General features: G+C 54.7%; 1 protein-coding gene across 2 annotated transcripts; it reads left to right on the top strand.

Moving 5' to 3' along the window:
• The first annotated feature begins 8,640 nt into the window (after window positions 1–8,640).
• On the top strand, window positions 8,641–23,730 carry INSYN1 (inhibitory synaptic factor 1). Of its 2 annotated transcripts, none has more exons than XM_066341887.1 (3): window positions 8,641–10,142; window positions 10,554–11,276; window positions 22,965–23,728. In XM_066341887.1, exons 2-3 carry the CDS (start codon window positions 11,118–11,120, stop codon window positions 23,685–23,687), a joined length of 882 nt encoding a protein of 293 aa, XP_066197984.1. In that variant the 5' UTR covers window positions 8,641–10,142; window positions 10,554–11,117; the 3' UTR covers window positions 23,688–23,728. The 2 variants fall into 2 exon arrangements, with proteins under 2 accessions (XP_066197984.1, XP_066197985.1); XM_066341888.1 differs by lacking the exon at window positions 8,641–10,142 and adding an exon at window positions 22,656–22,794 and having other exon boundaries at window positions 11,149–11,276; window positions 22,965–23,730.
• Window positions 23,731–25,737: the final 2,007 nt, after the last annotated feature.

Below are 25,737 nucleotides of genomic sequence, written 5' to 3'. Positions count from 1 at the left end.
ACCACCTGATTTATAGTTTATAGATATGAATTAACTGTTATCTGGAAACATGTAACCATAGTGAAACAAAATACCATGTGATTGTAACTTAGTGTGTGTGCATAAAAAGAAAGCTAGACCAGCATTTGGTAGAGATGCCTGGCAGTAAATGCTAACTAGAGAATAAAGAGAAAGAAAAGAATTCGGCTCTCTCGCTCCATTTTCGCCGACGCCGTCTCCTCCTGTGGGACCCCTGGATCCCCCCCGGGGCTGGACCCCGGCAGGTATTCAATGGAATAATGTAGCTGGTAATGGATTTGCTTTGCATTCCGCTGGATAACACGGTTAGTTATGAATTTATAATTTGCAGAGGGGTCGGCTTCCCCCCCCCCCCCCCAGGCATCAGAGAAGCTGTTGCTTACAAACTTGAAATTTGCTGCCACAGATCCATCTGTAAATGACACCACTGCAGGCTGAAAGTCTCCCAGGCATGGGAACACTGTTCAGAATTAAACTGTGTTTGACAAGCACCCACTGTTCTGTCCTGCCCTGGCCCTGGTGGGCCTGCCCTTCCTCCTGGGTTCAGCCTCAGCCTTGCCAGTTTACCTCTCATTGTTTGGCCCCACCACCTTCCCCCACCAGCAGTCCAGTGTCCTGCCCCTGCTCCTCTCCTTCCACATCCAGAAGGGGGTCACTGGTCCAACCAAGGTCACACAGCTTTCTGCCAGAAAGTGCAGACCAGCTCAGCTGGCGTGGGCATAACCTGGGTTGTGGGATGAACAAGGAATCCCATTGTCCACTTCTCCTAACTCTCTCTGGGCCTGTGTCTCCCCATCATTAATGGGTCCCCAAACCACCTTAGATGTGTTCTCCTCAGATCTGTCATCCAGAGTGTGGATAGGCAGAGCCCACTCGGGAGAGTGCCCCCCTATCCAGGCCTGAGCCTAGAGGAGAGGGTAATAGGGGGGTGAGTCACAGAGCCAAGGCCCCAAGGGCAGGACCCAGCGGGGGTAGTGTTTGTGAGAATGCAGAGCACAGACTGCAGGGGCCCAAGCCTCTTTACCTCCGCTATTTCTAGGCACTTGTCCTTTATACCTTTTTCTCTTATTTATTCTTATGCTTCTCTCAATTATTTGCCAATTTATTCTTTGCTTTTTTTTTTTTTTTTAGTAAAAGTTTAAAGACTTTTACTTTTAGTAAAAGTCTTTAAACTTCTTTGTTGTTTGAACTTAGGATGAAAACAAAAGGGAGGCTCAGTCCATAGCTGGGCTGCAAAGTAAAATTGGTGCTTGGTAGGAAGGCAGAGCTGGAAAAGAATTTGGGGAACCTGTCAACAAAGAGCCAATCAACAAACATTTATGTGCTGCCCTCCCCACCAAGTGCCAGACACTGAGCCCTCACAGATAGGGACACAGGGACAAGTAAGACAGCGCAGTCCTGCCATGGAGGCTTAGCACAGAGGCAGGCCATGGTGCGGGCAGCTAGGATGAGGTGTGGTCAGTGCTCTGATAACGGGAATCTCTGTGTTGTGGCACCCCGCAGCAGAGGCACCAAAACTTGTCTAAAAGAGTTTAACCTGTGACATGCTACTGACAAGTTGTGTGTCCTCAAGCAAATGGTTTATCCACCCTGACTCTCTCATCAGTCAGTGAGTACTTGCTGCACATGGGCGTGTATTGTAGCCAACAGGAGGGCTGTGATTCTTGCAAGAATGCAGACATAACTTCCCAGGGGGCCTGGTCTAGTCTTGGGGAGGGCTCTGGGAAGGCCTTCCTGAGGATTGAATTATAAACCAAGGCCTCAAGGGTGAGCAGGAGTTACCTGGGTGAAGAAAGGGTAAGAGTGCCAAAGTTCAGAGGCAAGAAATGTATGTGTGTCTGAGGCACAGAAAGGTCAATGTGGCTGAAGGGCAGAGACTAATGGGAGGTGAAGAGAAAGGGGAGCTGAGAAATTTAAAGGGACCAGACTATCCATGAACTAGGGACCTGATGAGAATTTGAGACTTTAGGAAAATGTGGACCACTTGAGGGATTTTAAGTGAGGGAGATGATATGTCCAACTCAAAGCTTTTTGAGATTCTTGTGGCTGTTGTGGAGTGAATAACTTGGAAAGGACCAGAGAGCTCGTGTCAGGGGCTGGATTTCCTTGTCTGGTGGAGTGAGGATGCTGCCTGAGCCACAGGAGTGATGGCAGAGCATCAAGACAGGACATGTATTCAGGGGGAGGAATGAGAAGACAGGTAGAGTCAATGCCAGAGGTGATGAGAAAGGAAAAAGGAAGAGCCCCCAGAGTTTCTGTAAGAGCAGCTGAGCTAGGGGACACGGGGGGAAAAATTGTTTAGGAAATACCCCAAATTCAGTTTTGAATCCAGCTGCCCAGGAGGCAGGAGGATCTAAGTATCTGGAACTTGGAGAGAGTCGAAGCTAGAGACGCATTTTTGGGACAAGGGGCCGTACAGGTGTCGAAGGCAACCATGAGGAAGGAGGGAATGATGGAGGGGAAAGAGAGAGTGGTTTGAATGGGAAGGACAGAGAACTGAGCCCGGAGCAACTCCAGTGTTCAAAGATGGGCAGGGCAAAAAGCAGGCAGAAGAGGCAGAGAGCCCACGGTGAACATGCCGCAGACAGAAGCTAGGACACCTGGCACCCCTGACAGTAAGTGTGGGGAAGCGGCTAGCTGGCTGCACAAAATACAGCAGGAGACAGGTCAGGTCAGGACTTGTGGACTGAGCATCCTGGAGGTCACCAATGACCTTGGCATTTACAGTTTTGTTAGGTCAGTAGTGGAAGTGGACTCCAGACCACAAAACAGAGAGGAACGAGTAAGAGCTGGGGAAGGAGAGGCAGGAAAGGCAAACAACTCTGGGGGTAAGGCTGGCTGTGGAAAGAAGGAAGATGAGACAGTCCTCAGAGGGGAGAGGGAGGTCTTACTTTTAAGATGGAAGAGTTTAGAGAGCAGGTTTAGATGATGATGGAAAGGAGGGGAGGGAGGAGAGGGAAGAGTGAAGCGGGGGGCTCGAGAGGAGATAATGGACAGTGTACCATTCCCCAGAGGCAGGAGGAGATGACAACATCGTTGTCCCAGGCTGGAGGGGACTAAATGAGGATGTGAGTACTCTGCAAAATATCATCTTCCTGTCATATCCCTATATCCCATTTTCAGAAGAGGACGCAGAGGCACAGAGAGGGCATGTGATTGGTCTAAGTCACACAGAAGGGCTCTGTATACAGGGCTTTCCTGAGGAGAGCAAGGACTGAGTGTCAGAGGTTCAGGAGAGGGGTGAAGGCTTGGGATGTGTCTTGGGGTGCACCCCTGAGCTCTGAGACCTGCCTCTTCCCTCCAGCTTTTCCCATCTGCAGTTCTGGTAGGGGAGGGCTCTAGTGGTACAGAGAGGGCCTCACACACTGGAGAGGATTTCAGGGGGTTCTGGTGGCTAACCTGTAGGGGATGGGGAGAGGGGAACATCCCAGGCAGCAAGGAGAGCAAGTGTAAGGAGGGTGGTGGGGAGAAGCTGCAGGGAGCTCAAGCTGACAGAAGCATGGGGAGCAGAGGCGGCAGAGAGGAGGCTGGAGAGACAGACGAAGGCGAGCTTCTGAAAAACACAAACACCAAACCAAGGAGACTGGGCTTGCCTTGCAGGGCCTGGGAGCCATGGAGGGTCACAAATAGGCAGGTCAGGAAGCTGATGCCAACTGCAATGGAATTTGCTGGGTAAGTCTGAAGGTGGGCAGATACATTAGTTGGCCATCAGCTAATACAGGCACCAATGGTACAAGCAAAGAAAGAACCTGGTCATCAGTAGAGAAAAGAAGCCTGTCTATACAATGTCCAGAGGGTAGAATCAACAGGATTTAGTGACCAATTAGATGTGGGAGAATGGGAGTTTAGGATAATCTCAAGTTTCTGGCTTGTGTTGCAGGGTGGCAGATGACACCATCTTCTGAGAAAGGGGAAGAGAAAAGGAAATTTGTTTGAGGACACAGTGCCCCATAATGGGTTCTGGCTTGGGCACATGAAGTTTGAGATAGCTGAAGGACATTGCCATGGAATGTCCAGCAGGCAGGCAGCAATGTAGTCTGAAGCTTTGGAGAGGTCTCTTCTGGAAATAGCAAATTGGAAGTCAAGAACTTTTAGGGAGTGTGGAAGAGTTCAGCTGGGGAAGGGGTGTGGAGTGAGGAGCAAGTCTAGGTGAGAACTGCATGCATCGCTACCCTACGAGGGACTAAAGGAAGAAGAAAGAGCCCTTGCACCCCTCTGAGCAGCAGCACTCAGGGAGGTGGTAGAGAATCGGGAGTAATGACCTGTGATGTCACAGAGGAGAAGGTGCCTGGATGCAGGACAAGCTTAGCAAGTTCAGGTACCATGAAAGGGCTGCCTTGGACACAGGAGGAAAAGGGCCTGCCAGTCCTAGCAGGAACAAGGTCTTGCCCTGTGAGGGCACTCAGTAATGAAGGATGGCCGAAGCCAGGCTATCGGCTTTGAGGAGTTAGGTAAGAGGTGAGCAAGAGGAAGCAGCCAGGGCAGGAAAATCTGAGAACCTTGCCTCAGCTGGGGAGATGGCAGTGATTAGGAAGATGTCCCCAGATGGGGCTTCCCCAATATGAGCCTGCTACCATGCAGCTAGCTTGTCATTTCCTCCTCATGCTGAAGTGGACTTTCCTGGGAAACTCAGATATAGACTCCCCTTTACTTGGGGTTTTTTCCCATGAAAAACTTGCCTATGGTGCTATCCCACTCACCCACCCTTTGTTTGGAAAATTTCTCTAAGCCCCAAATATCAATAACAGTAGCTAATATGTATGGAATACATGCTAAGCCTTGTGCTGAACACATTACATGGAAGAAAGTGTTTAAGTAACACTTTGAGACAACGGTCAGGAAGGTATTTGCAAAGAGGAAACTGAGGCTTGGGAAGAGTTAGTGAGTCACATGGTCAGCGGGGAAGGTGGTAGAGGAACCAGGTTGTCCCAATTCTCCCACCTAAGTGCTAGCTTCTCTGATGTCTCCCTCCTCTCTCTCCAAAGCTCAAAAATGTGCACTCTGGCTCGGGGACTGCAAGGACCCACTTCTTCCGGTTCAGCTTGTGGATTGAATCTTTGTTCTCTCCTGGCCTGCATGCCAACCTCAGCCCTGCACTTCAGCCACCATGGATGGCAGGCCAATAAAAACAGCTTCCATTCTTCCAGCTTCTGTTTCACCTGCCCTAACCCGCGGCACTATGTGTGATGCCTCTTGTCCCTTACTTCACTCCAACCTCAAGGCAACCTTATACAGTTACGATTATTCTGCCTGCTTTACAGATAAGGAGCCTCAGATTCAGAGAGGGCAAACAACTTTCCCAAGATCACAAGGCTGATGAATAGAAGAACTTGGACCTGATGTAATAACCCCCCAAATACCCACCCTCCCCTCTGGTTTCAGGATCTTTGGACATCCCTTCCACATCGAAGTCCTATCATTTAGTAGATCACCTGTTTATTCAGTATCCCCCTAGTGTATACATCAGGCTCCCATTGGTTGCATGAGACAGAAACTCACCAACTGGAGCAATGAGGAATCCACTGGCCCTTAGAGATGGGCAAGATGTTGTTGCAGCTCCCAGGATTGAAAGAACAGCAGGAACAAAGGCATAAGACCCAAAATTAGGACTCAGTGCTGCCATCGTGCCCATTAAATTTCTCTCCCATCTGTTGCTCTGCTTAGTCCCTACATTCAATGGGAATGATGCCTTGTCCAAAGCCTCTGGCTCATAGCATTCAGCAGTGTGCTCAGTAGGAAGGCTTCCTCTTCCTGGCATCTACATATCAATCTCAGGGAATGCCTCTGATTGGCCCTGCTTGAGTAATATGCCCACCCCTTGAGCTGATCACTGGTGCTGGAGATTGAACTTCTGGGATTCTTGCAGTGTGGGTCATATACCTGCCTGCTGGCAATGAGCTGAGCATGGGTGGGAGCAGCGGGACTTTTAACAAACAACCCATTGGGCCTATATAGCAACAGGGAATAATTTCCAACTATAGAAATGATCCCTGAAAGTATAGTCTTAGGGAGTAATTTCCTAAAGGAACAGTATGCCAGAAATGAGTTGATGGAAAACAGGCCAAAGTCAAAGTCACTAGCCATCACACTCCACTCTACTGGTCCATGTGACAGATAGGGCAGACACAATACAGATACTCTCTTGGGAGCTCTCAGCCTCACAGGGACATAAGCCTTATAGACACGAAGCTGTTACATAAGAGCCAAGACCAGCTACTGTCTACGAAGCACCTACCAGGTGCCAGGCTTTGGGCCAAGCATGTCCATGTTCATTTTCTGATTCCATGTTCACAATGACCCTGGAGAGTAGGTCCTCTTAACCAGCTCTATTTTTCTGAGTCAAAATGACAGTAGAAAATAACATTTTTTTGTTTCTTCATATATATATATATATATATATATATATATATATATATAAAACTTCTATTGAGACCCAAGATCAATGAAGTATTAAGCAGTCACATCCCATCCTCTCAAACTGAGTTGATTGTCTCCTAACACTCCCAGTTCAAACACCCTCCCCCATTTTGGAGGTAGGCAGGTGGTTCCACGGACTTGAAACTAGAAACTCATTTTACTTCCTCAGGCTGAGCCCATTTTGATCTTGGTCATCCACTAGCATCACAGCTTCCACGGAAGTGTTTAGTGGGACTGCCTAATTTCACTTTCTGAGACACCTACAGTAGTCACATTCTCAGGCACCGAAAGTGAAATAGTAGGAGTCAGGGGTGAGCAGGAAAAATGAGCAGTTATTGTTTAACGGGGACAGAGTTTCAGCTTCTCATGATAGAGTTCTGGAGTGAGATGGTGGTAGCGAAAGTGCAACAATCTCTCTCTCCCAGGAGTTCAAGCCACCCCTGCACCTGTGGGCTAGCGTCAAATCACCATCCAGCTCCAGCTCCCTTGAACCCTCATCCACTTCTAGTTCAAAATTTGCACAACCCTGTCGTTTGAACTTTTAACAATCACTAACTCTGATTGATTCTTCACCAACCACTCAGTTCTCAATGTCCAACAATTTGCTCCTGCCAGTTTCCATCCTCTATTCCCCCCCACCCCAACCACAAAACTTGCCCCTGACTCATCACCAGTGGCCTCCTATGGACACTTCCCATTCCTTCCCTTACAGCTGCTTGCTGCAGCCACTGACATTGCTGAGCACGTGCTTCCAACAAACCCTCTCCTGCAGGGCCTGACTTCTCTTGGTTCTCTAATCTCCCTGACCATGGCTGTCCATCTCACTTGGGGACTCCTTCCCAGGGCTCTGATCTGGACCAGATACTTTCATTACTAGTTTGTGTAGTCTTTCTGCTCAATCTCATCCCCTGTAATGATGATCACACACACACACACTCTCTCTCTCTCTCTCTCTCTCTCTCTCTGGCCCAGGCATAGACCCAGATACCTGTCTTCAGGATATCTCCACCTGTTCCAAATTGGACTCCACTTCCTCATCCCAGACCTGTTCTCTAACTGTTCCCTAACTCAATTGGTGATCCAGCCATCTACTCAGGCTGCCAAGCTATAAGTCAGGGGCCTCCTGGACTCTCTGTCCTTAAAGTTCAACCAAGTCCTACCACATTCTCCTAAATTATTTCTCAAAGCATCCTCTCCTCTCCTTCACTGCTGCTGCCCTACCTAGCTCCTCCTTCTTTCTCAGCTCCATTCAAGTGATAGCCTTCTAATTGGTCTCTGTTCTTCCGCCTAACCAGCAGGCCCCAGGCATCCCCAAACTACGGCCCACGGGCCGCCTGTAGCCACCTGAAACCATTTATATAGCTCCCGCCGCACTTCCGGAAAGGGGCACCTCTTTCACTGGTGGTCAGTGAGAAGAGCACTGTATGTGGCAGCCCCCAACAGTCTGAGGGACAGTGAACTGGCCCCCTGTGTAAAAAGTTTGGGGACCCCTGCCAGGGGAATCTTCCCAGAGGGCAGGCAGTACCAGGTTCCCCTCCGCCCCAGAATATAAAAATCTAAGCTCCTAAACCGTGGCCTCTGAGTCTCTCCGGGATCTGGTCTTCCTCTAATCCACTCTCCACCAAGCTCTAAAATGCCACAGTTGGCTTAAATTCGCCCTCCCATCACTTCTGCATCTGAGCCCTGCTTTCTCTCCTCCTCACTGCCTGGAAGGTTCAGCCCCGCCTCCCTCACACTGACTGTCACCCGGATAGCCCAACATCCCTGAGCCTTAGAGCTCAGGGTTGACTCCCCGAAAGGCTGTCAGCCCCAGCCTGGGTTGCTCCCCACCCTCCCTGTCCCTCACCATTGCTTAGAACTTGCCTTTGTCCTATACTTACCACCTTCGGTTTACTCAGGAGTGTCCTCCCAGCACCCCCCACCAGCTGTGAGCTTCCTGAAATGCTAGTTTTTCCTAACTCTACCCCAGAGTCTAGCATGGAGTCTGGTAAACAGAAATGCTGCGTAAATGTTGAATGTGATTGAATAACGTGGATGAAGTGACCTGTGTCTAAGGAATACCTGTCATCAGAGGAGCCTCCAATCCCCAGCCGCTCCCAGCCCGGAGCTAGGCACACCGAAGGTGCTCAGTAAAGGTTGTCTATATTTTGTTTTCTCAATTAATCAGACTTACGGTAAGGTCTGGGGTAGTCTGAGGTATGATGGGGAGAAGAAAAAGGTCTGGATGCGGGCGACATCGCCAATAGCGACGCGTGGGGTGCACCGCAGTGGAGTGAGGAACAAAAGGGGTGTCTGGAAGGTGGGAAGAAACTCAGTCGGTAGCCTGCTGTCCGGTCGCGCCCCGAGGTCAGCGGAGTCCGGCCGGGCTAGTCCGCCTCCAGCCCCGCCAGCACAGGGCAGCTTCCTGCACCGGGTGGCGACAGCTCCGCTCGGCGCTCGCGGCCGCACTGGGAGGCGTGTGTGTCGCTTTAAAAGCTCCCTCCCGGAGCGCAGGGCCGGCCCTTTCCTGCCAGCGCCGAGCTCGCTTAGACGCGGAGCCCAGCGGCCTCGGAGGGAACAGCGTCTGGCCGGGCTGCCAGTCCGGCGGGGGCGCAGGTGGGCGGGGGGCGCGGGCGCGGACGATGCGGCGGCACGGGAGCGGGCCCAGGCCCCTGGAGCCGGGCGGGTCCCGGCGAGGCCGCGGATAGAGGCCCAGCCGGTGCCGGCGCCCGTGCGCCCGGTCCGCTGCTACCTGGAGCCCGAGAGGCGGCGAGCCGGGGAGCGCTGGCGGGAGGCAGCTGCCGGGGAGCGGATCCTCTAGCCCCACGCTCCCCGCCGGACCGGACCGGGCCGGGCCGCGCGCCCTCCCCCATCCTTTCTCCCGTTGCCGCGCCTCCTCCTCCCGCTTGTGTCGCCTCCTCCTCTACGCCCCGCGCCGCTCCGGCCCGCGCCCGGGCCGCGGAACGTAGCCGGGCCGGGCCCCCTGCCTCGCGCCCTCGCGGCCGGGCCCGGCGAGGACCAGTCCCGCGGCCGACGCCGCCCTCCCCTGGGGTCCGGTTGCTTCCGGACCTTTCCGACCGTGGACTGAGCGTCGACTGCGCTCTCGCCTCTGACCCAGCACAGGGCTGGACTGCGCCGACCCTCGCGGCCGCTCCGGACTCCGCGGGTGCGGTAGTGCGAGCGCGGACATCCCGAGTCCGGGCTGAGTGCGTCCGGGGTGCCTGGCGTTGCCGGCTTCTTCCAGGCAGGGCAGAGCCCGCGGGCCGCGGCTGCGCCAGCCGCTCCGGACTGAACTGAGCCAAGGCCAACGGTGCCGAGCCCGGGGAATGCCAGTGCCCCGCGCGGGCGGAGGGGATCCCCGCGCCCTCGATCCCTCCGACTGTGGCTCACGCTCTGGGATCGGCCCTGCGTCGCCTCGGACGCCCTGCCCCGGGTCTCCTGTGGTCTGAAAACCCCGGGCCCGCTGGACCCTCGCTCCTTCCCCATCCGGAGCCTCTTGGAGGTTGGAAGAGATTTTTCTGCCCCCCGTTCTCCGAGCGCGGAGGCCCCGCCCCCTCCCACTGCCCAGATGTCTCCCGGGGCGGCTCTGAGGACCTCCCTGAGGCCAGGGGCTGAAGGGTCCAGAGAGAGAAGCCCGCCCTAGGGAGCCCGGGGGGGGGCCCCCAACCTCAATCTTGGGGCTTGGCCCCCAACGCTGCTCGGAAGGCAGGCTGGTGCCCCCACCCTCGGTGAGTCCGGAGCAGAACGGGATTCTGAGGGAAGGCGGGGCTGGGAAAGCAAGGGTCTGCTGGGAACTAAGGCACCCTACGGGGACTACGAGGGGAGGGCAGAAGACTGGAGAGACCCCCTGGTGAACAAACGGGGCAAGTCCTGGGTAGGGAGGGGGCTTGGAGGGACCTGGGGCACAGAGCCCCATGGCAGGCTGAGGACTTCTGCCTCTAGAGCAGGGCCTTCCTCTTTTCCTTCCCAAAGAGGGGCTGTGATGTACCATCTGCCTCTACCACCCCTCCCCACAAAGAAAAAATTTAATAAATCCCCAGTGAGAAAGGGTGCAGGCTGCGGAGAGGAATGAGGCAGCAGCGTTGACCAGCCGGTGCTGCAGCCTAGGAGTGCTGATGCCAGGCTTGATCTCTCTGCAGGGGGTGCCCTCCTCCAATCCAGCTCCCTTTCCAGAGCTGTTAACATCTGGAGCCCCCTCCACATCTGGAAGACCCCGGCCACCATCCTTCTGCAGGTGTCAGTTGCATCCAGAGACCTCTGCCTTTGCAACGGCCCGAGAGTTGTGAGGGGATTGCTGCTGCCTTCCCCTATCCCAAGGGCATCTCTTACCCTCAGTCCCTGCAGAGTCATCCCCCTGCCTTGGTGTCCAGGCTCAGCCAGACGTCAGCCCAGTACACCTACAGGCACTTCAAATCCTAGAGCCCACTCCTGAGGTCCAAGGCCCCTCCCCTTGCCCTCCTGTGTCCTCACCTTGACCCCCTGTCAGATTCTGTCTCCCTCCCAGTGTCCCATTCCCCATCCAGAGGCAGAGAAGGCAGGGTGGCAGGGGTCAGGGGCTGGGTGAGGGCCACCCAGGGCCAGGGTGGGTTGGGGGGCCGTTAAGATGTGGAGCTCTGCCTGGCTGAGGGGGACTCTGTGGAGGCAGACTCAGTGTGTGCCTGGCTGGGGGGAGTATGGGCAGGCCTGCGGCCACGTGGTAAAGGATGAACATTCGGGGCACCCCGGACCTCGGGCAGCCCAGTGACAACCCAAGCAGTGGTGGGGGCCAGCGTGAGCGGATTCGACAGCGCATGAAGATGGTCATCGGGCAGCTCGAGGGCATCCTGAGGGAGCTCAAGGAAGTGGCCAGGGAACTCAGGGAGGTAAGTGAGGGGGCCAGACGGACTCTAGACCAGTTTTCCTGGGCCTGTCACAAGAATGTACTCTCACATGCATGTTCGTGTGTGTGCGCGCGCACAAAAAGCTGCATGTACATGTGCCACTCTACTGAATACTTCCTTCTCGTTTTGCTCTTCCCAAATCTGCTCTGCTAAAAACCTCATGGTAGTCCAGGGCTGGAGGGGTCCCCATGTTGCAGAGACTGCTTGGTCCCATGACTCTGTGGTTAGCGCTCACGGCTGCCAAGGTGGCCAATAAGGACTGAATCCCAATATAACTTCTTTGTGGGATACACTCCTCTGGAGCCCAAGTGGACCTTTGACCCCACCATCTGCCTCCCAGGCCCTGAGCTGGCCACAGGGGTCCCTGGGAGGTTATGGATGGCTCTAATGAGGCAGTACCCCCTGCTTGGGGTCCAGCTTAGAGCATTCCCCAGATACTCAGAACCCTTGATTCTAGAAAAATTAGAGCCAGCTAGGCCTATCCTGCCCTGAGGTGGGAATGAGTCTGGGGAAGTGCTGGTGGGTGCCAGAGTTCCTGTGCACAGTGGCAGGGGCAAGGACATCCTCTAAAGGGATGTATTCCCATCCCACAGTTCTGAATGTTCTTTTACTAAGGCTGAAAAGTCACTGAGAGACCCTAGAATATGTGTCCCTCTTTGTCTCTCTAAATGGAGCCCAGTTTAATTACCACTTCCCACAAAGCTGGGGTAATGAGGTACACGTGTCCTTGGCCCTGCCCCCTGGGTTCTGTTCGAGCCCAAGATGCATGACCAGCGTTCTGAGCCACTGGCCTGAATTTGCCCACTGAGTGCCATTACACCAGCCAGGTGGGCTTTAGGCAAATTTCAACTCCTTGTAACCAGAGCCCCTGCAGAGAAGGCAGGGAAAGTGATTGCACTGGAATATTGGCTTACACTCTCCTCACCAGCTATGCAGGGAGGATGGGGGTTCTAGCAAGATTGAGGAGAGTGGGTGATGGTTGGTACCAACTCCAGACTGGCAGTGGCATTCTATCCTGGCCTGAGAGCCAAGGAGCAGGACATGTTTGAAAGGCACTGTGTCCAGAGTGGAGATGTGGGATAGGAGCTGAGGTTGGGCAGCTGCTCCTCTGCCCAGAGTCAGCCTCATGGCACCTGCCAGGAAGTCCTTCCTTGGGAGGTGAGAATGACTGTTGCTGCAGGTGCTTCTGTCCAAGAACTGGGACGACCATTGTCTGGGCTGAACATCTATAGGAAAGACAATTTGGTGGTCAAGACCCCTGAGCAACCTCTCCTCCCCCAACCTCATTGGTCCAAAGGACTGCCAATCCCCTCCTCATCCCTCCCCACCCCCACCCCCCATTCATTCCAGATGTTCTGTGGTTCCATCAGAGTCATGGGAACTGTCCAGAGTCTCTTGAGTAGGGACATGGGACCTATGCCCCAGAAGGCCTACTCAGAAAGAACCAGATTGACTCTAAGCCTGGAAGTCAGCTTTGGTATATAGTACAAAGCCTACTCCTAACTGACCAATTGAGCACCTTGCAGGCATCCGCTCCCCCCTCTAGCCCCCCCCCCCCTCAGAGCGATTTAGAGCTTGAAGGCATAACACAGGTCATCCAGACCAGCCCTGTTTATTACTGTTGAAGAAACTGAGGCCCAGAGAGGGACAGGGGCTTGTCAAAGGTCACAGAGCCTACCAGGGGCACTCAGTAACAGTCAGGTCCTGATGCCTTTCTGGGCCTTCCACAGGTAGGCTAATGGGCAACCTCTTTTCATTTGGTTAGGGACCTTCTAGAGTTGAAGCCTTCTGCTCATCCTGTGACACTCTGAGAGGGTGCCCTTTGGAGGACAAGGCAGGATGATCAGAAGCACTAGGGTTTGTCTACAGATCTTTGAGACGGCCTCTCCCTCCCTTTTCAGGACACATGCTCACCCACTCCCATTCCCTGAACAGCAGAGCTTCAGGCTCATGGACTGTACAGCCCAGAGGCCTGTGCCAGGATGGAGAAAGAGGAGTCCCCTCCCCCTACAGCCCCTATAGGCCATGTGCCTCCACACGAGACTTTGGCATGTTGCTATGGCAACCAGAATCTACCCTGTATGTCACCACCTGCCCCCTGCCAATGGTACCCAGCTGGGAAAGGGGGGCAGGCCTCAGAGCTCCCCAACTCCCCAGGGTAGGTCTGGATATGGAGTGATGGGCAGAGGAAATGTTGGGAAAGCAGGTAAGCTCCTAGAGGCCCAGGCAGAAGAGGAGATGCTATTCCCAGGGGGTGGGACTTGTCAGGAATGGGGTTACCACTTAGAGGTGCCAGGCTCCAGTTTGAGATAAAGGGTTGCAGCCCCTTTCCCCCCATCCCTGGGAGCCTGAAATCTTGGCTCCTGGTCCTCCAAAGAGGCTGTAAAGCTGCCTTTCCATCTCAGGCACTTTGTAGGGCATTTTTCAGTGGGGGGCACGGGTAGGCCCAAGGTTGAGAGGGCTCCCTGATCACACCCCACTTTCTAGGCAGCACCAGCTCGGAGCTCGCCAGCTGGGTTCTTGTCTCTGAAGCACTTAGCTATGAAGCCAAGATTCATATACAAGACTGCCAGGGAGAGCACAGGGTGTTTGATGAAGGAGCAAGGCCAGCAGAGAGGAAGGGCTTCACTGTACCTCCTCTGCTGTGCCCCTTCCTTCTCCATCTGTGCTCCCTTCCCCAGAGACTGTGGGTCAAAGCAAAGCCTCCTCACTCTCTTGAGCCCGCAGCCTGAAATTCATAGAAAAATGAGAAGCATAAAAGCACCGCCCCAGGCTATTCCGCCCCGGAGCCTCAGTCTGCTTATCTCTAAAATGGAAATGCAGATAATTCATAATTCATACCTCAGAGTGATCTCCAAGGATTTATATGAGGATTGGCACACTGTAGGGGGGCCAGCACCTACTCACACCCCTACAGGATTTGGCATTCAGTCTCCCATATCTTCCCTGCCCTCCCCTGCAGCTTTACCACTGCCCTCCTCCCAGGGAGATAGGGGACAAGTTCTGTCTCATGGGCGAGGAAGGTAGTTTTATGAACTAAGTGAGGTGAGAAGGTAAAAGTGTCTTGAAAGCAAACATTGTGCTGCAGAGGGAGGTGACATCAATCATTAATTAGCTCCAGTCTCTCCTAGGTCCCCCAGTCGTCCGGGGTGCCAGGCCAGTCCCCACAGGCTCTCTAAGTTCCACAGGATTTTGTGGATCTTAATGCAGAGAAACAAGGCAGCCAAGGGGTTAGGAGCACAGACTCAGGCAGCCAGATGTCTCCAGTTCACATCTGAGCTCCCATCCCCTTCCTACCTAGCTGTGTGAACATACGAAAGTCACTTGACCTGTCCGTGCTTCCGTGTTGCATCTCTGAAATGAGGGTATAAGACTTTATGCCTCCTTCTCCCCATCAGCACGGAGGTGGCAGTTAGGATTAAATGTGATAGTATATATAATGTCCTTAGCATGGTAATGGTCACAAAACTAGCTCTCTAGCTGTTAGGTATTGTTGGTGAAATATTTTAGCACTGGCCTGCTCCTCAGCTCCACACGAGGCCTTGTTCTTTTGGAGTCACATTGGCTTCTCTGCCACCACAATCAGGGAGGTCAGAGCAGGGGCCCTACAGTGGGCAGCCACTCTTCTGGCTGGGAGAGGGGAGTGTGATGGGGGTGGGAAGCAGGTCTCCAACGAGATAGCTTTGGATGGAGACTGAAGGAAGGGAAGTGAGAGTACACTTTCAACGCATAGCTGGAGAGGAGCCTCCAAACAGGGGTTCAGCCAGCACAGAGGTGCTGGGGAGGGTGTGTGCTCTGCACAGTCAGGGATCAGGGTTGGCAGGGGAGCTGGCAGGGCCCAGTGGAGTAACCCAGAGGAGGAGAGCGGGAGGCAGGGGCACATGGAGCATGCAGGCCGCAGAACGGAACTTGGGTCTTTTCCTCCGTGGGAACCCCACTGGCTCCCCAGGAAACTCCTTGTTTCTGAGTGGAACTCTGCCTCCTCCCCACTGTTCTCCCTGCTCCCTACCAAGCGGGAGCCCCCAAGGGCAGCAGTCAAGGCCCTTGTCCTTGGCCCCCCAGATGCTGAGCTTACCTTCAGTAGGTATGTGGCCTCTTCCTCCTTGGTCCCCCCCCCCAAGATGTCACTCAACATGGGGGCTCAAATGTTCCTGTGCTGACCACTGGTATCCCTCACATCATCACTGGCCACTGGGTAGGCTATAACTAAAGAGCCTAGTTGCCCACCGCGGCCTGAAAACCTCAGGAAGATGGAGAGGTGGGCAAAACCCTCTTGCAGCCTGAGATGTGAGTGAGGATCCCCCACCTGATTTTTTTAGGGACCAGGCACGTGGCATTTGTGCCATCCATTGGCAAGATGTCCTGTCTGAGGGGCCAGGAAAGCCACGGGCTATAGGGCATGAGGTAAATGTGGCCCAGTCGGGAAGAAGCTGGAGCAGGAGAGGCTGGGGACCACGAAAAAAGTGGGTCAGCTCCGTCACCCGCAACTTAGCAGGAATTGTGCGGATTTTTCTTTTTTTTTCCTGCCTCCCTTTTTCCTTTGTGTGCCCCTCCTCTGGATAGATTCACCAAACTTCATGGCCAATTAGACCAAATTGCAGGATGGGAGTCATGAATCATGGTCAACTCACTCCCCCCATCCTCAATGTCACAGCCCCCAGGAAGACAATAAATAACATAATCACAGAATTAAAAAGTAATCAGTGGTCATAAATAATGCAGAATCCCCAGTTATGTAACCAGCGACCCAGAGCTGGGAGTAGGGGAGGCAAGGAGGTAGCAACTTACCAAGAAAAGTGAGGGGACCAGAGGTAAAGGGATGACAGAAGAGAGAGTTGGGGGGACCAGAGGTGGGGAGAAGTCAGGAGAGGTAGGGGAATGAGAGGAGAGAGAGGTAGGGGGACGAGAGGTGGGGAAAAGACAGGAGAGAGAGGTGGGGGAAGACAGGAGAGAGAGGTGGGGGGATGACAGGAGAGAGGTAGGGGGACCAGAGGTGGGGGGATGACAGGAGAGAGAGGTGGGGGGAAGACAGGAGAGAGAGGTGGGGGGATGACAGGAGAGAGAGGTGGGGGATGACAGGAGAGAGGTAGGGGGACCAGAGGTGGGGGGATGACAGGAGAGAGAGGTGGGGGGAAGACAGGAGAGAGAGGTGGGGGGATGACAGGAGAGAGAGGTGGGGGGAAGACAGGAGAGAGAGGTGGGGGGATGACAGGAGAGAGAGGTGGGGGATGACAGGAGAGAGGTAGGGGGACCAGAGGTGGGGGGAAGACAGGAGAGAGAGGTGGGGGGATGACAGGAGAGAGAGGTGGGGGATGACAGGAGAGAGGTAGGGGGACCAGAGGTGGGGGGATGACAGGAGAGAGAGGTGGGGGGAAGACAGGAGAGAGAGGTGGGGGGATGACAGGAGAGAGTTAGGGAGAACAGAGGTGGGGGGATTATAGGAGAGAGAGGAGGGGGGGGATGACAGGAGAGAGAGGTGGGGGGAAGACAGGAGAGGTGGGGGGATGACAGGAGAGAGAGGTGGGGGGAAGACAGGAGAGGTGGGGGGATGACAGGAGAGAGAGGTGGGGGATGACAGGAGAGAGGTAGGGGGACCAGAGGTGGGGGGATGACAGGAGAGAGAGAGAGGTGGGGGGATGACAGGAGAGAGAGGTGGGGGGATGACAGGAGAGAGAGAGAGGTGGGGGGATGACAGGAGAGAGGTAGGGGGACCAGAGGTGGGGGGATTACAGGAGAGAGAGGTGGGGGGATGACAGGAGAGAGAGAGAGGTGGGGGGAAGACAGGAGAGGTGGGGGGATGACAGGAGAGAGAGGTGGGGGATGACAGGAGAGAGAGAGAGGTGGGGGGATGACAGGAGAGAGGTAGGGGGACCAGAGGTGGGGGGATTACAGGAGAGAGAGGTGGGGGGATGACAGGAGAGAGAGAGAGGTGGGGGGAAGACAGGAGAGAGAGGTGGGGGGAAGACAGGAGAGAGAGGTGGGGGGATTACAGGAGAGAGAGGTGGGGGATGACAGGAGAGAGGTAGGGGGACCAGAGGTGGGGGGATTACAGGAGAGAGAGGTGGGATGATAGGAGAGAGAGGTGGGGGGAAGACAGGAGAGGTGGGGGGGATGACAGGAGAGAGAGGTGGGGGGATTACAGGAGAGAGAGGTGGGGGATGACAGGAGAGAGGTAGGGGGACCAGAGGTGGGGGGATGACAGGAGAGAGAGAGAGGTGGGGGGATGACAGGAGAGAGAGGTGGGGGGATGACAGGAGAGAGAGAGAGGTGGGGGGATGACAGGAGAGAGGTAGGGGGACCAGAGGTGGGGGGATTACAGGAGAGAGAGGTGGGATGACAGGAGAGAGAGGTGGGGGGAAGACAGGAGAGAGAGGTGGGGGGAAGACAGGAGAGAGAGGTGGGGGGATGACAGGAGAGAGAGGTGGGGGATGACAGGAGAGAGAGGTGGGGGACCAGAGGTGGGGGGATGACAGGAGAGAGAGGTGGGGGGAAGACAGGAGAGAGAGGTGGGGGATGACAGGAGAGAGAGGTGGGGGACCAGAGGTGGGGGGATGACAGGAGAGAGAGGTGGGGGGAAGACAGGAGAGAGAGGTGGGGGATGACAGGAGAGAAAGGTGGGGGGATGACAGGAGAGGTAGGGGGACCAGAGGTGGGGGGAAGACAGGAGAGAGAGGTGGGGGATGACAGGAGAGAGAGGTGGGGGGAAGACAGGAGAGAGAGGTAGGGGGACCAGAGGTGGGGGGAAGACAGGAGAGAGAGGTAGGGGGACCAGAGGTGGGGGGAAGACAGGAGAGAGAGGTAGGGGGACCAGAGGTGGGGGGAAGACAGGAGAGAGAGGTGCAGGACTGCCCATCCTCATTCTGGCTCTAGGCTTTTGTGGAACGCAGCCATGTTTCCCTTGGAGCAGCAGCTCAGGGATGGCTAGAGGGAGGGCTGGGGCAGGCAATACTGGGGTGTCCAGGACCAAGGAAAAGACCCCCCTAGTAGTTTTTATTAAGATGTCTCAACTAATCTACATATTCAACAGCTGTATCTGTGAAGTGTGCACCAATCCCTGGTCCAGATGGGATGCAATGTTGCACGAGGCATTCCCTGGCCCACATCTTGTGGGGAGAAGGTATCAACCACATTATAATCTATATGCTCATCATAGTGTAGCTGTGATAAATACTGGATAATATTTTAAGGAAATTTGTCCTCAACTAGGGATGAAGGAAGACTTCCTTATGGAACTGAGTTGGAGTGAGTAGGACAGGAGCCAGGCCCTCAGGTCAGGCCCAGGGTTAAGTAAGCTGCTAAAGGGGTGTGTAGGAGTGGGGAGGAGGCAGGCCTGGCAGGTGCAGAGCAAAGGGCCCTTAGCCCAATTTGGTGCGGGGCGGTGCTTGGAGGCTCAGGAGTCCGGGGAGCATGGAAGTGCTGGAAGCGGAAGGGTGCTGGGTCCCATGGGCCCATTAGGAAGTTCCCTGGATGCAGGGGCAGCAGGAGCTGGACAGGAAGCTACTGCCGGTGGAAAGGCCTAGTGTGATGAGTGTGAATGGTGTTCAGGTGTGGGGAGCTGACTCTGTGACTAGGACAGAGGTTGGGGGTACCCTTGGGTCAGGGCCTGGGACCCTCAGAGGACTCTGAGTCAGTCCTCAGCCCTGCCCTTCCTCTCCTATGCTCCCTTATACCCCCCCCCATATGTCATTTATCTTCTTAAGGGACCATGCCCAGGAGTCAGGACTTAGCTGAGCTCTGTCCAGTCTCTGGGCCTCAGTGTCCCTATCAGCAAGTCCAGTAAGAAGGATGGAGGATTCAACAGTATGTCCAGGCCCTTCTGGCTTTGAGGTTCTAGGATTCTGTGATTTTTATGGTTTCATTTCTCTCTCTGTTCTCCCTCTCCTCCTCTCTTTTTTTCCTGTGTATATAATTATTTCCCCTGTACTCCAAAATAATCTCAAATTACATGCAGGCAAAATGATTATTAAACCTCAGAGCACAATCACACATTTCAAGACATCCACAGCAGCAAGGCAGGTAACATGGGGCCCGCCCCACACCTGCCCTCCCAGTGGCCCCATGAAATGAGGCGCAGGGTTATGTACTGACTGGGCCTTGCATACAATCTGAGTACCCTTTGGTGCCTCACTTCCCTTTCGTGATCCTCGCTTAAGATCATTCAGGTGGTTGATCTGGCCCACCTAAGGGACAGGGCCAGGTTTGCTCGTGGGCCTCAGCCGTTTGGCTTTTGTAACTTCTTTTGCTCCTGAAGTTTCATCTGGAAACAGCCCTACCTTGGGGAACATAAGTGCCACCTGTGTGCTGGGGTTTGAAAGGCCCAGCCTGTCCCATTCTGCACAGGCGCCAGAAGCACCCCCATCAGAGTGTCATTCCTTCAGTGAAGAATTGACTGCCATCAGCTGTTGGGCCTGGTGCCAGGAGCCTGGTCACATGTTAGTGCCCAGTGTGTATTGTGGATACTGTTCTAGATGCTCTCCATGTATCCAGTCATTGAATCCTCACAACAGCCTAACAAAGTAGGTTCTACGAGGGTTCTCCCCTTTGGTGATGGAACTTACACACAGAGACACTGTGTGACTTGGCTAAGGTCATGAAGCCAGTAAGCTGCACAGCGAGTCGGACCCCAGGTGTGGCTCCAGAGCCAGTGCTTGGGTATACTGACCCTGCCGTTTAGTGCACGTTCATATCTATTTCCCCGTCACCTGGGTGAGGAGAAGAGTGTCATCCCACTCTACAGGGAAGGAAAACGGGATTACAGAGAGGAAAGACTTGGGGCTCAAATCCAGGCCAGCCCTTTCCCCTTCCCTCCACACCCCCAGGGTGGAGCCAGAGCCGGGTTCTAAGGAAGAAGGGGAGGGCCTGAAATTGAAGGCCACCTGAGGTGTCTCACAGGGGCCTTGCACAGGGGGAGTGTGTTTAGGCCTGAAGGCTTCAGGAATCCTGCACTGTGCACTCTGGGTCTTTCTCACAGGAGGTGAGGAGCCCAGCCTCTAGGCCTGGCCTGACCTCTGCGACTCTGGGCCATCACATCCAAATAGCTGAGCTCTTATGCTCTCGTTTCTCTTCAGATCGCATAAATCTTTCGCCTTTTACCAAATAGCTGAGCTCCGATTCCTATTAGTGTTGCCCTCTTACTCAGCAGTGGACTCTCAGCAGCCAGCTTGATCAGAGGAGTCTAACTGGAGGGCGTGGCTTCCCAGAGGTGCAAGGCCACTCCTAAGGCCAGCAATGCCCTGAGCTGCTATTTTTTCATCAGCCTAAATCCCAGGCCTCTGGCCAGTGGTACTCAAAAGTGTGTCCCAGGCTGACAGCTGCAGTGCAGGGAAGCCTGTTGGATCTGCACCTTCTCAAAACTAACCTAGAACCTGCCAAATCAGGACCTTGGGGGTATGGGTGGAGGCAAACCCAGTCTGAGAGCTCTAGGCCAGAACCTCCACCAGCCCTCAGGTGGGGCTTGGGTTGAACAAGGACTTCTGGAGGATATGAGCTTCTCTGTGGTAGGGGGAGACATAAACAGCAGTGGCCAGATTGGAGGGTGGGCCTCAGGCCTGTCACCTGCCCAAACCAAGAAACCACAGTGGCACGCAGAGCAGTGTGCAGTCTTGCAGGGGCGCAGTGACGGCAAGATCTCAGCCTCCCAGTGACTGGTGTCTCAGCCCATCATGTTTGATCTCATAAGGTGACAATCTCGTGGCTGGGGAGTCTGATGCACGGTCGATGCTCAGAGATGGGAGATGATGTCACTTTGTCACCAGTGCCTCACAGGATCCCTTCATTGTTCCTCGTGAAGCTGTGGTGAGGTTGACAGGGCTGCAGTTATCAGGGCTACTTGATGGTGAATGTAGCTGAGTTCGAGAGGAGTTATGTGACTTACCAGAGACACAAAGAGCAGTCTAAACCCAGGTGTGTTTTTTTTCTTTTTCCAAATGAGAGGAGGGGAGATAGACTCCCACATGTGCCCTAATGGGGATCCATGGGGATCTATCCAGCACCCCCCATCTAGGGCCAATGCTCTGCCCATCTGGGACCATGCTTGCAACCAAGCTATTTTTAGTACCTGGGGCCAATGTGCTTGAATCATTGAGCCATGGCTGTGTGTGAGGATGAGAGAGTGAGAAAGAGGGGAGGAGAGGGGGAGGGGTGGAGAAACAGATGAGTCACTTCTCCTGTGTGCCCTGGCTGGAAATCGAACCCAGGACTTCCACTCATCGGGCCAACGCTCTACCACTGAGCCAAACTGCCAGGCCCTGGAACCCAGGTTATCTTAACTCCCTTCAGCTCTTCTTCAGGCCTCAGCCAAGTGTTCTGGCCACCCTTGACCTGGGGCCATGGCAAAAGGGCGTCCTTAGACATCAACACCTAAAACAGCTTCTCCAGTCACTCCTAGCATCTCAGAGATGAAAGGAACCTTGGAGACCAACCCACTCACCCAGCTTCCCACTTCCAGACTGAGAAACTGAGACCTAAGTGGGACATTCACTGACCAGGTCACCTGCACGGAAACCCCTCACTCCTGACCAAGCAGACATCCCACTGACCCAGACCCCTCCTGACCCCTCTGTTATGTCTTTCCTTTTTAACTTTGGGACACTTCTCACCCCCCACTGCTCACCAGACACCTAGCACATGTCTGTCTGCACAGCAGCAGTCCTCAGTGAAGTTTTGTCGATTAGGAACTGCATTACATAATCAGTTAATTGACTGACCTGACTCCAGGTAAGAACACTGGAGAGGTGCTGGCAGAGGGCCCCAGGCTTGGTGACTCACTGTGTATGGCTTTATCTCTGGGTCTCTTGGTTCCCCTGCTTTGCTTTTGATGTTTTGCTTGTTTTTTTGGCCTGAAGCCTCTCTCCTCCTCTCCACTGTCCTCTCCCTCTGTCTCTGATTGTGTCTCTCTCTTTGCCTCACCATCTTCATTCCTAACTCATGCGCTGACAGTAGCATAGGCCAGGGGATGTCCTGAGGCAGGGCTGCCCACATGGTCAGAATTTCAGTCCTTGTGGGGTGGGCAGGTGCGGTGACCTTGCCAATGAGTGGCTCCCCCTCCCACCCCAACTGCATTTAACAGGCAGCTCTGGGCCCAGGATGGATGGGGTTTTTGATTGCATACCAAGTAATGCTTGTTTTATTCCTTCCCCAACAAGCCAGATTGATCTCCAGTCAGCAGTGGTCAGGGAAAGGAAGGAGTGAGAAAATTCTGGGGTGCGTAGGGGTGGGGTGGTGGAGACCCTTGGGACAGTCGCCAACCAGCTGCACAGGCTGGTCTGGCATGCTTCCTCATGGTCACCCTGTATCATTTCTCTGCGAGGGTGGGTACAACTCTCACCTATCTTGCCCTCTTTAAATGCCCCCCTACCTCAGTCAAAGGAGGATCAAGTCTCCAGAGCAGCAGCTGACCATGGGGGAGAGAGTTGTGTGAATGGACGGAGTGTAGGGCTGGAGGGCAGTTCCCCGCCAACCAGGAGACTGAGGAGTGGAAAACTGGAATGGCTGGAACAAGGTCTGTTCCCCCCAGCCCAGTCTGGGCCTCCACAGGGCAAAGAAGCCTGTGACCTCACCATCCTATAGGGTCACCAGCTGGGGGATGTGGGTGGGAGCATGATCACACCCAAGTGATGCCAGATCCCACCTGCCCCTCTCACGCCTCATGCCTCTGCCCTTCCCGGCCAGGTGGTGAGCCAGATAGATAAGCTAACCTCAGACTTTGACTTTGAACTGGAGCCGGATGACTGGACCACAGCCACTGTGAGCAGCACCTCCAGCAGCGACAAGGCTGGTGTGGGCGGCCCCTTTGACTTGGGCCACCTGGACTTCATGACAGCCGACATCCTCTCAGACAGCTGGGAGTTCTGCTCCTTCCTGGATGTCTCTACCCCGCCAGACTCCGTGGATGGCCTTGAGCCAGCCCGGCCAGGAACTGTCCCTGACTACCGACTCATGAACGGCGGCATGCCTATCCCCAATGGGCCACAGGTGGAGACCCCAGACTCCTCCAGTGAAGAGGCCTTCAGCACCGGCCCTGTTAAGGGCCAGCTGCCCCAGCGGACCCCAGGCACACGGGAGAGAGTGCGATTCAGCGACAAAGTGCTCTACCATGCTCTGTGCTGTGACGACGAGGAGGAGGATGGCGAGGAGGCAGCGGCAGAGGAGGAGGTGGGCCTGTCCCCAGAGCCTTCCCATACAGAGGCCCACGTGGGCCTCCTCAAGACCTCCCTGACCCCCAGCAAGCTGAAGCGCTCTCCACTGACTGGCCGACACTCAGGCCCCGCCTCGGTTCCCGAGCAGACTCGAAGGGTCACAAGGAACAGCAGCACCCAAACAGTGTCAGACAAGAGCACGCAGACGATGCTCCCCTACACGGCCACCAGACAGAACGCCAAGGGGAAAAACTAGGGGCCAAGGAGGGGATGGGGTGGCGGGTGCATAGAGTTATAAATATATATATATATATGTATGTATATATATATTTAAACAAACATGGTCATAATAAAATTTTAAAATGCTAAGAATCCAGTCCCACAGGCCCCAAACCTTTCTTGGAGCTCATCTTAGGCGGAGATGCCGGCTTGCCTCCTAGGGCCCAGGAATCATATCCAGAACCTCCTTCCTTTCCTTCTCGTCACAGTGCTCCTGAGAGGGGGCAGTGTCCCAAAGTGGATCAGTCAGGTCAGGCAGGTCTAACCTGGGACTCTTCTCAAGTCTGACTGCTGACATGGGCCAGGTCCCCAAGGGATTCAGCTGCTGAGGCAGGCTGTCAAGGAGCAGCATGCAAGGCTAAGGCTAACTGGGATGCCAGGGAGACCGGAGGCCTGAGGGCCCAGGGCAGGTGTCACTCCAGGCTGGGCCGACTTTGCCTCTCCTTTCCAGAGGTAAACCTAACTGGATATATACAGCCCTACCCCCTGCCTGACTCCATCTCAGGGTCACCCAAGACACGGAGAAGCAGCAAGCTGCTCCCCTGGGCCGGGTGTGCATGCTGGGAAGCTGGGCTTACACAGACCCTGGAGGACCAGGCTGGGCTGGGCAGGTGTTTGGAGAACCTGGACCACTCCCATACCTTCAGGCTCCATGCCTACCCAGCCTTGTCCTCTAGGGTTCAATGACTCCCCGTAGAGCCTCAGCCAGCCCCTGGATCAGCCCTGAGCACTGCTTAGATCCCTGTGGGAGAGCCAGCAGCAGCTGCCATGGGCCAGACAGGCCCTTGACCACCATCAGCAGGCAGGCTGCTCCTGAGAAGAATTTGATGGCCTTGCTCTAGTGCGGCTCCTTCATGCTGGGGCAGGTTATGAATGACACCCACAGAGATAACATGGGAGCCTGGAGGTACCAGGGCTTCACTGGGAACATGGTCCCTCAGACAGCATCTGAATATCCTTGGGCTAATCATCCCAATTGCTGCTCATGGTATTGAGCTGATCTCTGTGCCACTCCTGTGCCAAATACATTGTATAGCCTAATCTCATCTGATCTTCACCTGACAAGACAGGAACTAATGCTATCCCCATTTTCCAAATGAGAAAACTGAGGCTCAGAGAGGTTAAGTGAGTGGCCCAAGGTCACAGAGCCTGTGCCCCTCTGCCCCCCTGAGCATGTAGTTTCCAGGTTATACCTGGCTCTGCTAGCTATTAGCTGTGCGATCTTGGTCAAGTCCATTTGACTCTCTGAGCCTATCTACCTCACCTGTGAAATGGGTCTGACAGTGTTCATTTATCTCACCAGCTGCTATGGGGATTCAGCAGGGTGGGGACTGTGAAAGCACTTGGCAAATGCCAACCACTGGACAGGTATTGTGGTCAATGGGACCTCAATTCAGATTCTAGTTTTTTCCAGAGCCGGGAGCCCTAAGCTGGGAGGGAAAGAAGCCACTGCCATCTGCTGGGAGCTGTCCCTGGGCCACAGCTTGATGGTCTCCCTCCCACTGGCTCAGAGGAGGATGGCCATGGCAGTGTAAGGGTCACTGCTTAGGGTGTCCCTACTGCACGTTCAGTGAAGACAGAGGCACAGCCCACTGAAGACTGTCAGGGATCTCTGCTCCACGCTTGGGATCCTGGGAGAGCCCATCAGAAGGGAGCTGCCCAGCCCTGAGGTAGGAGGCAGACTGTGCCGGCCAGTCTGGGGCTGATGCCGGAGACAAGCCTGGCTTAGGAGGCTCTGCAGTGTTGGGGTCACCCCTCGGGCCTTAAAGAGCCAGCCAAGGTGCAGTATCTAGGGCAGAAATCCAGAGCAGGAGATCATGACTAACTGGTAATGCTCAGGCCTGAGAGCAAGAGGTCTGAGCTCCCCTCTCAGCCCCAGGACGCTCTGGGGCAGTGGTGGTTATGAGCGATAGGACCATGGCTCAAATGAGGAATGCAAGGGGCTCCCTGAGGGATGGCCAGCTGGGTCCTTCCCTGCCTGACCATGACAATGGGCAGGCCAGGCAGGCCCTGCCCAGGTATGGGCA

The sequence above is a fragment of the Saccopteryx leptura genome, chromosome 6, assembly GCF_036850995.1.
Source record: "Saccopteryx leptura isolate mSacLep1 chromosome 6, mSacLep1_pri_phased_curated, whole genome shotgun sequence".
Taxonomy (NCBI): Eukaryota; Metazoa; Chordata; class Mammalia; order Chiroptera; family Emballonuridae; genus Saccopteryx; species Saccopteryx leptura.
Note: the sequence above shows the minus strand (reverse complement) of the source record. Positions and strands in the feature narration are given on the sequence as shown.

Bases quoted from the DNA above. Each gene is read 5' to 3' on its own strand.
- INSYN1 (XM_066341887.1), top strand. From the start codon at position 11,118: ATGAACATTCGGGGCACCCCGGACCTCGGGCAGCCCAGTGACAACCCA. The intron at 11,277-22,964 runs GTAAGTGAGGGG...CTTCCCGGCCAG, and splicing joins TGGCCAGGGAACTCAGGGAG to GTGGTGAGCCAGATAGATAA.